The sequence below is a fragment of the Pararge aegeria genome, chromosome Z, assembly GCF_905163445.1.
Source record: "Pararge aegeria chromosome Z, ilParAegt1.1, whole genome shotgun sequence".
In the NCBI taxonomy this organism is placed as follows: domain Eukaryota; kingdom Metazoa; phylum Arthropoda; class Insecta; order Lepidoptera; family Nymphalidae; genus Pararge; species Pararge aegeria.
Genome location: NC_053208.1, coordinates 2,172,016 through 2,189,293, shown reverse-complemented (window position 1 = coordinate 2,189,293; position 17,278 = coordinate 2,172,016). Strand labels below are relative to the sequence as shown.

The window sequence follows — 17,278 nt, the reverse complement described above, 5'->3', positions numbered from 1 at the left end:
CTTAAGTCGATTTCATAAGTTATAACTTATAATTACTACAAATTTTGTTATTTACTCTTTTATTCAGCATTGGTCTCATGGTGATTAGCATTTTTTACAAATCCCAGGTCCGGTTCGGTCAAAACCTTTCAGATTTGAAGATCTCCCTGGTAGCAGTGAGCGCGGTGATTTCATGTGGGAGGTACCGGGTTCGATTCCCAACAGGGGAATTTAGTGTTTCTAAATTTTTTTTGGGCTGGTCTGGAGGGAGACTTCAGCTGTGGCAGTTACCACCGACAAAGACGTGCCGCCGAGCGATTTAGCATTCCAATACGATGTCGAGTGGAAATGCTACACTGCAGAGATTGCATTCAAGGTCCAACTTGTAGTGGAATTAAAAAAATATATGTGAGTATTGAATTATTTGGATAATATTTAAACCCAAACGCAGATGCTCGAAGAGAAGGAGAAGATAAAAATTTGGTCCTTTTTCCGTGGAGAAAATGTATCCTGCACATACCAGGGCATGCTGGAGTTAGGTGAGGGCTAAAAGGTTCCTCGGATAAAAGACCGTCGGTCCGTTATACTCCAAGACTCTAGAAGCGTTTGCACAGGTATCCAATATATAGAAGAGCAATAAGAAAGGATATTCGTAAATACATTCCAAAGGGAATGAACTGAGCGCATCTAATGTAAACTGAAGTTAAAAATCATTATAGTGTACAGAATTAAGACGACTTGTAATAGTTTTTACTGGTAACTATGTATTTATGATATGATATTAGTTTATCTAGGGAAATAATAATTACAAACTAAAATTAATATTAACATTAAATATAAACTGTTCACTTATGGGCATGGTACCCTGATTATATATTATTGTATTAGTTTATTATTATTCTTTGTTTTTTAAATTATATATCATTTTATTTATATAGTTGAAGTATATCAGTATGTAGTTATTCGTATTTATTTTTATTTCTCAATTATGCACCGCCTGCATTCTGTTTTACTCATGTTTTCCTAATCCACTAAGCGATAAGGCCGCCTTTTGCAGTCTGCTTCTGTCTTTGTTTTTCTATTCTTCTTTTGTTTATTAAACTTGTAGTGGTGTGCAAATAAGAGTATAAATAAAAAAAATAATAATAATAAAGTTTTAAGGTGCGGGGGGTTACCCTTTACAATACGATATATTGAAACGGGTAACCCCACTACTACACATCGTGTGACGTAGCAGTTGACAAGAGGCGTCAGATTGACGTCACTGTATGAATTAAATGGGTAGTTATGCAGTATGTATTTTAAATGCTTAAGGAAACTATCATGTCGTGACGTCACAAAATAAATTTACGAGTGTCATAGTGAATGTCAGAGTTGCCTGCTGGTCTAAAGGAGATCGGGTTAAACTCAGCAACCGTACAAATCTAAATAACTATTACAATCCTAATCAAATCGTTTTATGTACCTTTGTGATACTATCGTGAACAAGACAATAGGCAGAAATTATTTTATTAGTCATGCAACAAAGTCAATGCGTAAATATATTACGTACCTAGCGGGAGTTATGCGCAGGTTGTGCGAATTTAGCAAATCGTCAACTTGAGATTTTCGAACCACCAGTTATAACATTTGACGCTAAAAATAAATAGAGTAATTTATGAGTTTTTGACGTACAAACTTGACAGTCATTTTGTACATTAATAAATAAATATACTACGACAATACACACATCGCCACCTAGCCCTAAAGTAAGCGTAGCTTGTGTCATTGGTACTAAGATGATTGATGAATATTTTTATGAATAGGTTTTTTATGTATATTATAAAATACTTATAATATACATGTAAACACCCAGACGCTGAAAAACATTCATATTCACCACACAAACATTTTCCAGTTGTGGGAATCGAACCCACGGCCTTGGATTCCGAAAACAGGGTCGCTGCCCACTGCGCCAATCGGCTGTCGGTGTATAGGACACCTGAGACAGTACATTATGTACTTATTCACGAAACCGAAACGCTTATAGTTGAGTTAGTTGTCATAGTTACTGAAATAAATCAGATACATCATACAAAATAAAATTAAGTGACTGCCTTCACTTTATTAGGTACACGTCGCATAGCATAGGTACTATGCACGTGTCGGTATTTTATCTTCAGTAGGGTTGTCATAAGTAAACACTTAGAATGTTTTAAATTCGTTTGTATGAAAAAAGATATATGTTTATTTTTAGTAAAACCCTCAAAGTACTTATGAAGGCTATTTTAATAACTATACGTCAGGGCGCGTTTGGAACCCACGTAGCTATAGGTTTAAGTTGCCGAACGAAGTTATCACCAGCCCCTTACAATTAAGTTAACATATATGCTTCATAAGTGCTTGTGATAGGCCTACATGGATAATGATTTTTTGGATTTGAACTTGAATTTAGTCTATTGTCGGTGAATATTAAATAAGTACCTAAAATGAGAGCGCACTGGCAAATGTATTGCATTTTAGTAGTTTTAGAAAATATCCGTAATAATATCAGTTTTGTGACTCGTCTAAAATTGGGATTTGTGTATGTACCTATATTAGGAGATAGTAAACTTATTGAGACTAATCGTAACAAGTTTTACTTAAATTTGTAATAAAAAAATGTTAAGTGGCGTGACGGCATAATAGCGTCATGCCGTTTATCGTGACGGCACACGCGTCGAGCTTAACACAAGCACACGTTCGCAAATACATTATGAATTTATAAGTATAACGAAGTAGGTAACGGAATCAACCGTCCCCACTCCGCACTCATTCGCTGTACTGACCGCGCCCGGGATGCCCGCGCTGATGAAGAGCGCCAGCGTGTCCGGCCAGGGCAGCAGCTTGTACTGCTCCCACCAGCGCTTCACCACCAGGCTCACGTAGAAGCCGAGTACGAACGACATAGGTATCGACTCGCTCTGAGCGCCGAAGTACTGTCGCACCCTCTCAAATATCCTGTAACCAAACGGAATGTTAGTCATAAAATTAAAAAAAAAAATACATTTTATTTCAGGGAGGGAACCCATACATAAAATTGAGAGATTAACATAAAATATATAAAAAAGACACTCAGATTCCCGAGACCGAGTTCTGTGCCAGGCACACTTTAACTTATCGGAGTCATTCATAAACCGATTTGAAAAATTATTGTTTTGTTGAAAACGGTATAGGTACTTCCTATGTGATCCCATTTTCATCAAGTCAAGATCTGTTGAAGGGATCCTGGAGAAATCAAGGGAACTTTTTAAATATTGTAGCGACACCAAGGTGTAGCGATTTGATTATTTTTTAAAGTTACTTGAGCATTTGCTTTCGAAAGCACCAAAGACCAGCACCAGCACCAGTTTCACTTGACCAAAGCACATTTGGTCAAGTGAAACTGATGGTGAAGGGCAGGGATGGAAATGGAACCACACAATTATTCTGATAACTTCTACATTTTACTTGGTACCGACTTAAAAATGTCGTAGAAAATATTTATTTCTTGCCTTTAGTTGTACATATCAAAGTCGGTTTATTTTAAATTTTTTTTCAATTATACTTACTCTATAGCATTTTGAAGTCATGCCAGTTTGTTTGCACTGCTCCACCACCGGTTTGGAAGGTATTTTATACAGCAGCACGCCTAGCATGGGATAAGCAGTAGACTAAGCGGTTTATATAAACTTTTTCGTTAGGCTAAATTACCTAATATTAATCTTTTTATTTTACTTATTCAATTTTATGATCCGAGTAGATTGTTTACTTTTTTATCTCCCCGGGGAAAGGATATATAAGGATATATCATCTCCCACAGCTTTATCAACTCACAGAGCATTGACGCGCAAGTGGAAATAATATCCAAATAATTGTGTGTACTAATAAAGGGGGGTAAACTTCTCCTACTCGCTATAGCAAGTGGACACATTAATTAAATCACTTGTCAGGGTATATTATCGAGGGATATAATTTTTGTCTCCTGCCTCTGCTACTAGCCCTTGCAGGTAAAGAGGTAAGAAACTTAGCGGTTACTCCCGTGTTGTTGATGTGAAGTGCTTACCTCTGTTGCGGCTCTGTGAGTGCGAACCGATATACTAGATTGATGGTGTAGTAAAGCGTGAGGTAAGCGAGCAGCTCGCGCCACACCAGCTTGTAAACGCTGCCCCGCCATCTGCAACAAGGACGTGTGGAAGTTCAATATTTAGAAAGGCTTGCTTTAAAGTTTACGGTAGTACTATAGCTTTTTGTGACAGAGTACAGAGCTTTATGGGAAGTACTACAGAACTTTTTGGAAAGTATTATCACCGTGTTTAATTCTGCCGCTAAGCATTGTTGCGATGCTGTCTTCCGGCCTGAAGGGCGTGGTTTCCGCTGTATTTACAGGCACATGAGGTTAACATTAGGTTTTTTTAACTTACGACTAGTATTACAGGATTTTTTCTAATGCACTATCGTAGATTCTGATGCACCTATCAACAAACATTATAACTATATTTTACTAACCTACATACTAAACTTTATCAATGTAACAAATGCACCACAGATAGGGTTGCCGGATCGATCCTTCCTGTTATTGGGATCAATAACCAATTTTTCGGGATTTTAGGGCTTTGGTTGGGAGAAATAAAAAAATAAGTTAATAATATTAATTATACATAATATATTAAGTAAACAAACATATTTTTGCATAGCACTGTAAATATAAGAAAAAAAAACATAGTAGGTATTTGTGACACATAAGATAAGAACCGAATGAGCATGTTTATTGTTTTTGTTCTTGCCATAAGTATTTGTAATTTTTTTTGTGTGTTGTTTGCAAGTTTCGTTTGACAAAAATGTGAACTTAAAATTATCGAACTTATTTTTCGGGAGATTATTTGCTTTGTCGGGAGTCGGGAGGACATACAAAAATTCGGGAGAATCCCGCCAATTCCCGACCGTCTGGCAACCCTAACCACAGAGCAACCTTTGGAGCGAGCTCGGCTGGCTGGAGTGATCCAGCGGGGAGCCGCATCAGTGGCCATACGTACAACGGACGGTCCCAGACCAACCAAGTGCGGAAAAGGCCCAGGAACAGAAGAAGAAGAAGAGCAACCTTTGTGAGTTCAGTCAGAGTACAACAAAACAGATCCGGAGAAAAAATTGATAGACACAGGGCGGCATGATGCAGAACTTGCTCCTTGTGTGTCCTGTGAAGTGTTGCTATTTATAAAAAAAAAGAGGTTAAAATAATGACGGTACATATTTGAAAATTTAATTTATGTCCATTCAAAAAAAAAAATTCAAAATTCATTTATTTCAAGTAGGCCTAATACAAGCACTTTTGAAACGTCAAGTCTGTCCGTGTGTAGTGAATCTACCACCGGTTCGGAAGGCAGATTCTACCGAGAAGAAGCCGGCAAGAAACTCAGCAGTTGCTCTTTTCCAACATCAAAAATTTACATTTTATATTTTAACATTCATTTTTCTATCTTGTGAGAGATGAAAGCGGAGCCGGATGCTTCCAAGCAACCTTGTCATTAAGAAACTCGTCAATTGTATAATAACCTCGCTGTAATAAATGTGTTTTAACACATTCTTTAAACTTATGGATTGGTAGGTCCAAAATTACCTTAGGAATCATATTATAAAAGCGTATACTCAATCCCACAAATGACTTCTGCACCTTTCGCAGACGATATGCAGATGTCACTAATTTATGACCATTTCTTGTAAGTCGACTGTTTATAAAGACTAATATGTTGTCTTACAAATACTATATTGTTATAAATGTATTGTGAGGCTACCGTAAGTATACCAATTTCTTTAAATTTTTCACGGAGGGATTCACGTGATTTAAGTTTATATATTGACCGTACAGCTCTTTTCTGCAATATGAATATAGTTTCAATATCAGCAGCTTTGCCCCATAATAAGATCCCGTAAGACATCACACTATGAAAGTACGCGAAGTAAACAAGTCTTGCTGTTTCTACGTCAGTAATCTGTCTAATTTTCCTGACGGCGTAGGCAGCCGAGCTTAGTTTACCTGCTAGTGTATCTATATGGGTACCCCACTGAAGCTTACAATCCAAGGTCATGCCCAGAAAAACCGTGGAATCTTCTATTTTTAGTGATTCTCCATTTATTATTATATTTTTATTAACTTTCTTTACATTTGGTAAAATAAATTAAATAAAAATATAACAAAATTTAAAAAGAAAATGGAATGTAACAATATGAATATTTTAATAAAAAAAAACTCGTTGTGCAGTTTACTAGGCTACATAAAATTGCTAATTCATTCAAGGGCAATTGTTAAGTTAGGGCAAAAATATTATTTTTTACCAAATTACCCAATGAAATCTTTCAGATGTCTCTCATTAAGTTCAAGTAAGGTTACAGATCCTATTATACCTAATGTTAAGGATTAGGTAATAAAACGATAAAAAACATTGAGTATGAATTGCTCTAGCTTCATAGCTTCAGATTAATTTACTGAGATAGTGATAGCAAAAATATTACCCGGCTAAGTTTGTTATGAGCTCTTCTTAGACAACGGCGCGTTTGGAACCCCCGTAGCTTAGGTTTAATTTATCACAATCCCCTTACAATTATGTAACATACATGTATGAACGCGTCATAAGTGCTTGTTATAGATCCACATGAATAAATAATTTTTGAATTTGATTTTGATGTTCACAAGGTCGTGTGAAGTCCACTAAAACCAGTGGTGGACTACAGCTTACACTTTTCTCTTTGTGTTAGGAGACCCGTGCCCTGTACTGGGCAGATAATTGATTTATGAAGATGATGATGATGATTTTGGCTTCTCATTCGGGAGGACTGACGTAGATCCCTGACACGCACCTCAAGTTATCAAAGTTAGCGTTTCAAGCAATGAAATATCACGTGATTGTACAGATATCATTTTCTCTTTGAAGAAAACCCATAATCTAAACTTCTATGCCTGAATTAATAAACGATCTAATCCAAAATCTTCATATCCAATAATAATGCAGATTAATAACATTAAATATAAATAATGTTAATTATACATTTTAATTTTAATTTAATACTACTAATCAATCTGTTATAATAGCTTAATTCATATTTTTATTATTATTTATAATATTTTGAATAATCTTTAGTTAAATACTTATTTTAGTTTGATTTTTTTTTTTATTGTGATAACAAAGATAATGCTGTATACACCTATAATTTATTATTGTAATGGCACTAGGCAGAATTTGTAATTCTGTTGTATGTCTGATTATGATTATGTCTGATTGAATTTGTAAATCAGAATTTGTAATGAATGTAGTTACAATAAATTGCTGGTGTGTCTTATGAATAAATAAAATAAATAAAAAAAATAAATGAAGAATTTAAAAACCCCCGACAAAAAGAAAATCGCCTTGGATTTGATACCCATATTAAGGAATTGAAACACACCCACACACACACATACACACACAAACTTCAAACTTAACACAACGTCTTAAAAATAAACATCGGTATTTATAAGTGTTCTTAGACGCGGGCGAAACCCCGGAGAAAACTAGTTATAAGTAGATAACTAATCCATTAGTTAATTTACCAGAGAATTGTTATTATACCGTTTCTATGAACAAAACATACAGCTAATCATTAATTTACCTAAAGGCATGCCACTAAACCTGATTGACATTGAATACGAAATTAATTAATGAGCATTGCCTCAGCTGGCCCCGTAATGCGTGATCTACACGTGTCGATTTGCGCAACACTGGTGCTCAGCGAAGATTTACTTTGCTACAGCAATTTGACGAACTTTAAAGTTTTAAAGAGGCAAACGCCAAAAAAGGCTGACGTGTGTTACAGACCGCTTGCAATGGGTGATTATAATACTGTGCAAATACAATCATTATCTCATCATGATCTTAACCACAATGACGTCCACTTTTGGACATATGCCTGTTGTAGTTTTTCCACATATGGTTTGTACCGCTTGTATCCAGCGACTCCTTGCGGCTCGTTTTATGTCATCTCTAAGTGGAAAGGTAACCGCCGTTCTTTATACACTTATCACTCACAAGTCCTGTGGGCTACAAATCGTAGAGCAATATCTCATTTAGTGCATCAATTACGATTTCAAAGGCGATTGTTAAGAGTCAATGAAATCACGAGGCTACAAGATGATCATAGCTATATCAATATCGTAAGCTAACCGTATCTGTACATTAAAGTTTTACCAATAGATAACTGGTAACCCGACAGTGTTTTTAAAACCGTTACGTATGTAGCGACCTTTATGCTAAAGGTTACAATTCTCGCCTTAAAGACGCGTTTTCTACGAAAAGATTTTGCTTTAAAAAAGTGTAACAAAAAACTCCCGTCTCGTTCCTTTCGACTTAAAATAAATTTCGAAACTTTAAAATAACAGCTTAAAGCTAACGCTATCGTGAAGTTAGTTTGCTTATTTAACACTAAGGGCACGGTGTTAAAAGGAAGCACGTGATGTGTTAACCTTACCTTTAATACCATTTCAATTCTCCAATAGGTACAAAAATTCTCGGCCACTCTAAGGCCGTTTTAGAATCCAGTTTTGTATATGCGATAAACACACCGAGAAATAAACAAGTTCCTATGTCCGGGTGTGTCTAAAATTTAGTTACAATCACAAACATAACACAGCTAAATAAAAAAAACGTATTTTCCTGTCGGGGTTATTAAAGTCGGTATTAAAAACTGTGATTACAATAAACAATGTTTAATTACTGAACTTTTTGTTCGAGTCATGATTCGTTCGAACCGACTATAAAATGACGCTAGTTGTAACGACGTGCGAAATGCATTTGACATATCTTCATGTAATAACTGTAAGAATTGACGTCACAAATCACGGATACCTATGAGTGTGTAAGATTTGATAGTCGTCAAGAATCATGGGCTGTTTCTTTCTATCGAGCTAGTTTTGCTCGACAAGATTGCACCGGCTAGATGCGAAGGCGAATTTTAACAAAGATAAATTCCCCTGAATATATCGCAAGGCACAAAATTAATGTGTCCACCTGCCACTGCACGACAACAGGTAATATGATATGTTTACCCTCGTTTATTATCACACGTTTATTACTTGAATCACACGTCGCAAACGCTCGAAGAGTTGATACAATATTAATAAGGGGGTAGATAAAATTTTGTCTGCCCATGGTAGCCGTGCAGGTTGTTCACCGGTAGTAGTAGGTATAGGTAGGTCACCCTATATCAAATTTAGGGCCCGCTCCACAACCCAGTAAACAGGGCCCTTACTATCGTGCAGTGTAATAAGGCTTTAAAACATTACAATAGTAACCAAAATAAAAATTACAGTGGAAAATCCAATTCCATCTATAGATGGAAAAATCTGTACAGATAAAAGGAATTTTCAAGCGCTAACTTGTTTTAACATCAAATAAAAAGAAAGACTTTTTCTTTATAAACTATTAACCTAGGCCCAATTAGTTGTCTTTAGACAAGTTTCCACATAAGCCTACAACATCCGTATGTCGGTTACAAATTGATTTAATCATCGAATCAGGTTCAGTCATGACAGAAAAACAGGAATCAAAATGAAAGTTCTCTTTTGTGGCTTTTTATACAAACTCCCGGTGCAAAAATGGCAACGTAAAAACAATGGTCAAGTACGAATTAGACTCGCACGCTGATGGTTCCGTATCCAAGAAGTCAGCGTATCATTTATTATTTCACCATAATTAAACTATTACCGGAACGGAAATAGAGGGTATATATACGAGTATACATTCTCTCACAATGAGATGGGTTTAGGCCTTTTTCTAACAAGCTAGCCATGTGAGAATTTGTAGACTTCATACGCCTTTCAAAATATTACTTAGGACTCTCAGGTGTGCAGGTTTCCTCACGATGTTTTCCTTCGCCGTTTAATGAAGTAGATACTTTAATTAGGTACGTAAAGCGCATATAACTTAAAAAAGTTAAAGGTTAAAGGATTCGAACTCGGTCCCTCGAAAATACAATGGTTCCTTTTTTACTCTGTTAAGATGTGTTACTACACTATTTTTCATTTGATATTTAATTATGTTGCTTGAGATGATGATGGAGATTCATTGTTAAAAAATAATAAATGAAAAAAGAAATACTAAGAGATTATAAAAGAAATTTATCATTTGTTGAATAAGAAGCATCCAAGATCGAATGTAAGCGGCGGAGTGCGGCAGCGTTATCAACTTACTTGGCTCAGCTGCTTCCTTTGTAAGAAATTTGGCAGCAGGAAATTTCAATTATTTTGCATATCGTATTGAGTGAGATCGGATACACTAAAGGGGCGACGATGCCAAAATTAAACTATTACCGGAACGGAAATAGAGGGTATATATACGAGTATACATTCTCTCACAATGAGATGGGTTTAGGCCTTTTTCTAACAAGCTAGCCATGTGAGAATTTGTAGACTTCATACGCCTTTCAAAATATTACTTAGGACTCTCAGGTGTGCAGGTTTCCTCACGATGTTTTCCTTCGCCGTTTAATGAAGTAGATACTTTAATTAGGTACGTAAAGCGCATATAACTTAAAAAAATTAAAGGTTAAAGGATTCGAACTCGGTCCCTCGAAAATACAATGGTTCCTTTTTTACTCTGTTAAGATGTGTTACTACACTATTTTTCATTTGATATTTAATTATGTTGCTTGAGATGATGATGGAGATTCATTGTTAAAAAATAATAAATGAAAAAAGAAATACTAAGAGATTATAAAAGAAATTTATCATTTGTTGAATAAGAAGCATCCAAGATCGAATGTAAGCGGCGGAGTGCGGCAGCGTTATCAACTTACTTGGCTCAGCTGCTTCCTTTGTAAGAAATTTGGCAGCAGGAAATTTCAATTATTTTGCATATCGTATTGAGTGAGATCGGATACACTAAAGGGGCGACGATGCCAATTCATGTGCGTATATTATATTATGATATCCTTACTCAGTGATAGAATACAGAATTGGGCATCGTAATGTTTGTCAATAACGTGGCCTTGGCGGGGCCTTGCCAAACAAGTACCAGGCCAATAATTGGCGAGCCTACTGCGGGCAGTATAATTATCAATTCCTGACACACACACTTGTTATGTCGGAGGCACATTGACCAAAAGTAAGAAAAATTTTAATTAACATCCGAACGAAGCAAGGCCTCCCTGTTTACTTATACTTAGTTAATTTTTTCTTACCTGTCCCATTATGTAAACAGACTTTTCTTACATTTTTTTTGTGTAGAGAGTGATATTAAAAATTTAAAATACTTAAATCATATATTCTAGTTATTTTACTTGTTTAACCCTATATTAAGACAGTTGTTTATTTTTGTTATTTTATAACACAAAACATATTACATTAGGGGTTTATAAAATACGAGAGCTGTTTAAGGGGCGGGAGGGAGTCGAGTCAAATAATTTTTTTTCTGATCGAAACAAAAAAAAAATGTATACAATTTTGGTGCATTTAATCCAGATTGTACCTACATGCTTAAGTTATAATTTCATTTATACTTCGCAGTTATACATCTACTGACTGTAAAACCATCATATTTGTTTTACCAAATAGCTCAATTTAACCACGTGAGATTGGGGGATCGGGGAGGTGGTTGAATAAAATATCACGACATCTCACCAGGGGGGGAGAGAGGGTCAGAAAATTTAAGCTAGTGGTTAGGTCTTCGGCTAGTTTTGGTGGGTCAAGTTTTCTGAGTTATGAGCGTTTTAAGCAATTAAAATATCACTTGCTTTGCCGTTTCTCCATAATGTTCTCAAATGCGTGTGGAGTCCAACATTCCGCAGTAGGGCAGCGTGGTGGACTACGGCCTAAACTCTTCACACTTTAGTGAAGGACCCGCGGCCTGTAGTGATAATGATATACCTATGTGGTAGGTATGTATTAACGTATATGTTAATAAATTAATTAATTTATTTATTTTTTAATTCAATTGGTACGGTTAACACCAATTACACTAATTAAATATACAGCATATATAATACTCCTTGGTGGCAGAAATACCTAAGCATTAAGTGGTACTTCCCCAGGCGAGTTCTGTCCCAAAATGCTCTACTCCAAACTTCTTGTGGGTTAGATTTGTTTCTGTTTCTCACAGAGCAAGATAAGGGTCATAGAATAATACACACAATCCAAAATATCCTCGCGAAGGGCTCACTGGCAACCACAAAGTATATTAAAAATACTGTTTAAATGTATGGAATTAAGTCCACAGATTATAAACTAACGAAAAGTTATATTTATAATACAGTTAAAAAAGTTATATTACAATACAGTATTAAGCTATTTTTTTGCTAATTTGACAGCTGTTTCGTTTCGCACGACTCCGAATAGGCATTTACTGGTAATATTGGTGTTAATCATTGGCCGCGTGCGTCACAGCCAACTTTCGCCGCTTTTCGTTGTCAGGGCTAGCGAGGTAGTCTACGGCTAGCGGTGCGATTCTGTGGCACGCTGTCGTCGACGAGTTTATTTATTTATTGATTTGGTTTACGAACGGCGCGGCGGTCACTTACACGTATACACTAATGAATGATTATTCTAAGAACAGAGAAACCTCTTATAGGTTGACACTGCATTTACAAAACCAGAACTAAAAAAAATGACAGATAAAGTTGTCCAAAGTATAGGTAAAAGGTAAGGAAAATCATATTAACTAATTAACGAACTAAGATAAGAATATCCTATTGCGCAATTTGAGCAAGGATCATAATGAATGTCAATTTCAGTGCTATTGTGTTTAACGGTCTTCAAACAATCTTGAGACAGAATTAGGTAGGTGAGTGTGTTGGTGGCAATCGGCTGAGACTCTTCGCTGCCCAACCTGTTTTTGCCATGCCGAGCAGCAAATGCTCTTGGGAACCCATACCTGTCTTCAGCGAGGAAGATATCCAACAGCCTTGAAGCACCTGCTCTGGTGTAGAAGATTCAAAAGACGAAGAATATGACGAAGACGAAGAAGACAAAAGGGGTAGAAGATTCAAAAGACGAAGAATACGAATACGACAATATTCAATGACGATGAATAATATAAATATGGCGTTAATTTGTCGCTCAACAACTCGGGGGGTAGTTACGTGTCAGTTTGTGAGTTTCCATACTATCTAACTAGTTCCCTGTATCGGGGAAAAGACATCACCGTATCGTACAGTTCTTATTTTAAAATTAGAACTGTACAATACATTAATGGCCGCCCCGAAGTTAACTTGGGCGTTGTTCAGGGCGGCCAACAAGATCTGCAGTCTGCTGTATTTGTAAGGTCACAGGTTAGGTCGCTAAAAAAGATGCTCCACTATTGATCATATTAGGGAAACAGAAGCAGAATTAACTCGCCCTTTACTTCTAGAATCACACGTGGGATTACATAAATGTGACTATTTTATTAATCGCTGCTTGTACGGAAGTAAGGTAAAAAGTAAAGGGCATGAGGCTGACCGCTCCAGCACCCGCGTGTGGAATAAACTGTACTTGCCGCTAATTCTAATGTACACAAGTTTCTAAACGAAACTAAATTTAGTTTACGGGTCAAACAGTAGTTATGTCCTTTTCACATTGTTTTCTGTGGACTAGTCAATTTAGTTTGGGGATTTGTGTTTGTAAAAAGCTACCTTATTTTATTATTTTGGTTACTCATTAGACTAGTGTCTAAAAACTGAATATTTCTAAATGGCAGAGTTCGAGAATCGAGATCGCTGTATGTTTAACTATAGAGAGAGAGAAAAGAGAGTACCTTAAATGGTAAAACCTGCAGACGTATTGACTTATTTCATAATACAGATAAAAAGGATTATTGTTATATTGTTTTATGTCCAAATGTTCTATTTATATGTACATTGCGGGTGTCTCACTAGTCTCGCAATAACTCGAAAATGGCTGGATCAATTTGAATATGTTTTGTTTACCTAAACTCAGGAGTGGTTTAAAAAATAATAGATTTTTGCGCATGGGAATTGCTACTAAGGATTTAAATCTTAGTTTACGATCTCTTGGTAGTACGAAATTCACCGGGGCATCTCCTAGTAAATAAAATACTGATGCAAAGGTTGTAAATGAGTCACATGACGAGACGGCAGCAAACCAACCTACAAGCCAACAAAGCGGCCAGCCTACAAATGCAGTCCTACAAATGCAGACCTGTCTGAGCGGCCCCGATGGCGAAGGATCTTTGCTAGTCAAATAAGCGTTTAATGAAGTTCAGTCAAGGCTTGCTAAAGACATCCCCCGGATAGGGGGATCAAATTAACGTATCCAACTGCAAAAGCACGGCAACAGAAAAAAGGAGAATTTAATAAAAGGGGATGTCCCTTTTTTTATTACACGTATATAATTCGGACACTATTTTTACTAGTGTGCTTATGCTCGGAGAGTAGATAAGGATGTGGGAGAGAATAAATACTTGTGTACTTTATTGAAAAATTGTCAAAAATTGTATCCTCAAGTATATCAATTGACTAGGGGTTAAATGTATTTGTCTACCTACCAAAGCACAACAACGAAGAAGTTTATTTGGATATTATTTCCAGACAATGCTTGGAGAGTGGAAAAATTGCTGGAGAAATTAAAGATGTTGTCCTTTCACCGTAAATAAAATGTCTCCTGGCTACGCAGTGTTCCGTTGACGAGCTCAACGACGATCGCAGAGATTGAGAATAACACGTTCCACTATAGACATTGAATATCGATACCTTAGCACACTGGACAAAATAAAATAACATTCATCACCTCGACTCGACTCCTTCAAGGCCAAAGACACCATTTGATAACAATTCCACCTCGATTACCTCGAAGGTACAGGGTAAGAATGTTAGACTACAGATCACGAGGTCTTGCGTTCGACTCCTGGGTCGTACCAATAATTGTTAAGTATTACGTTTTTCTTATTGATAAATTCTCAACACCCACCTATCAGGTCATAGTTTCTTAGATAAAAATGATTACATAGTTCTTGACACCCCTAAGTCTTGACTACTTTTCGGGGTGCAATTTGTCCGATCACTAATAGGTAAGTGGTGTTAGACAATAAAAGAAAATTACACCCATATTAGTATACTGTTTTAAAGCCGCGTTTAGGTTCTATGCTCTAAAGCCGTCTACTATGATAGAAGGGGCTGGGCTTATGATGCCAATGATGGGAGGTATCACATTTAGAATAATAACGAGATGTGGTTATGTATGTTTGAACGCAGTAATCTGTTGAACTACTAGTCCTATTTGAAAATAAAACTTGCGTTAGCCAGGAAGTTCCTTCACGAAGGCTATCTACGACAAATTGTTTACGTTGGTGGAAACCAACGGCGGATCAAAGCTAGTGTTAGGTATAGATGTAAGTACTTAGTCATATTCAATTATTCGGTTAAACAAAACGACATAACACATGCACGGAAACACGGACAGACAAACATTGGTGTTGTAGCCTTTTCGTCTTTCCATTATGAGGTTCAGATCCCTAAAAACGTTTAAATATTAACAACCGCTACGACTGACAATAACCCGCCGCAAACATAGCCCGGCAGCAACAATAAACGATGTTTAATAAAATGATACAAAAGTCGTACGTCACATCTAGCAACACAACACAATCAGTCTACCTAACTAGGTACAATCCAAACATCGAGATTGGTTCTATTGTGTCGCAAATGACGTCGAGTACATTGCATCAATATACAGCTAAACAGCTGTTTGCGATGCGATTGCACTGCGCGACCCTTGCACCCGCGCGTTTCATGGTCGGCCGCAAGCGTTAAGCTTCCAACAACACGAAAAGTCTTTAATACAACGTAACTATACGTCGGTAAGGACTTACTTGCAAAGGATCCTCCAAAAACAACCGAAACTGCTTCCATTTGGAACTTCACCAGCATAAGAAATAGTCATATCTGTAACTTTTGGTTTGGAGAGAAAAAAAAGGAAGCTATTAAATTAATATTTATTTATACACACACACACGTTTGTTGGCGCGAGCTCGGTACGACACACGCGGAAAATTAAATACGCTTTTTAGAAAGTAATAATAACAAAGTTTCGTGTAGCACAGCCTTTGTATGAAAGGGAAGAGATGTTTGTAAAAGGGCACACCGCAATTCAGTTACATTATGGTGATGTGTAACCGCACCCGACTCGACCACTTGGAAGTAAGCGAGCGTCAGGCGCACGACTGCACCCACCACGACCACGGCGTTGACTGCGCTCCGCGACTGAACATGAATGCGCGATGGTATGGTAACTATGTTCAAGTTAAACTGGCTGTTTACTGACGCGTGTCGTTGCGCGGGCGCAGGCTCCACGGCGAACTTGTGGTGTGTTAGCTACTGCCGTCGCTAGATGGCGTTGTATACAAACTCTTTGTTCCGTCGCAGGCATAAATATACTTCTGAGATGAGAAATAAAATAAATAAACACGCTCACCTTTTAAGTTCGATGCCCAACTTGTTTATGCTGTCATCTATTAGCGAGTTACTGCTACTCGGTCGTGACTTTCGGTTATCGTTACCAGCACATTGAGGAACAAGGGACCGTCGGGGGCCTGTTGTTTATTATTATTATTATTTGACAGCCGAGTGGCGCAGTGGGCAGTGACCCTGCTTTCCGCGTCCAAGGCCGTGGTTTCGATTCCCACGACTGGAAAAATGTTTGTGTGATGAACAAGAATGTCTTTCAGTGTCTGGGTGTTTATATATGTATGTCATAAGTATTCGTGTTATTATATTCATAAAAATATTCACCAGCCATCTTAGTACCCATAACACAAGCTACGCTTACTTTGGGGCTAAATTGCGATGTGTGTATTGTCGTATTATATTTATTTATATTTTGATGTTTTTCTGATTATATAAAACTAAAGACGCGGTGATAGCCCGGTGGGGTCGATTAAAAACGTCGTCGTGGAAAAAGCTCGACTTCACTTTCGTCCAGCACCTCTAACTTTTCTAAGTTATGTGCGTTTTAAGTAATCAAAATATCACTTGCTTTTACGGTGAAGGAAAACATCGTGACGAAACCGGCATGCCTGATTATTCTCGATATTGTTTTCAAAGGTGTGTGGAGTCCACCACTCGGCACTGGGAAGCGTGGTGGACTACGGCCTTAACCCCTACTCAGTGTGGGAGAAAACTCGTGCCCTGTAGGCTGGTAATGGGTTGATATGATGATGATGATAAAAATTCTTAAATTAATTCCCAAAATGGCATACACTCAGCATTTACTAGATACACCTGTGGAGGAACCAAAGGCATTTGGTCTTCCGTGGAGGCATGTGAACAAATCAGCAGAATGACA

The 17,278-nt window shown here is 37.1% G+C and overlaps 1 protein-coding gene across 2 annotated transcripts in view; it reads right to left on the bottom strand.

The window, feature by feature from the left end:
* Nucleotides 1–16,221, bottom strand: part of LOC120636149 (bestrophin-4) — a 64,388-nt gene extending 48,167 nt beyond the window's left edge. For both annotated transcript variants that reach the window (XM_039907467.1, XM_039907468.1), the window contains exons 1-3: nucleotides 15,807–16,221; nucleotides 4,043–4,153; nucleotides 2,787–2,958 (exon numbers count right to left, since the gene is read on the bottom strand). In XM_039907467.1, coding sequence (XP_039763401.1) covers nucleotides 2,787–2,958; nucleotides 4,043–4,153; nucleotides 15,807–15,877 — 354 coding nt within the window. In that variant the 5' untranslated portion in view covers nucleotides 15,878–16,221. The remainder of the gene's footprint in view (nucleotides 1–2,786; nucleotides 2,959–4,042; nucleotides 4,154–15,806) is intronic.
* Between the last annotated feature and the right edge of the window lie 1,057 nt (nucleotides 16,222–17,278).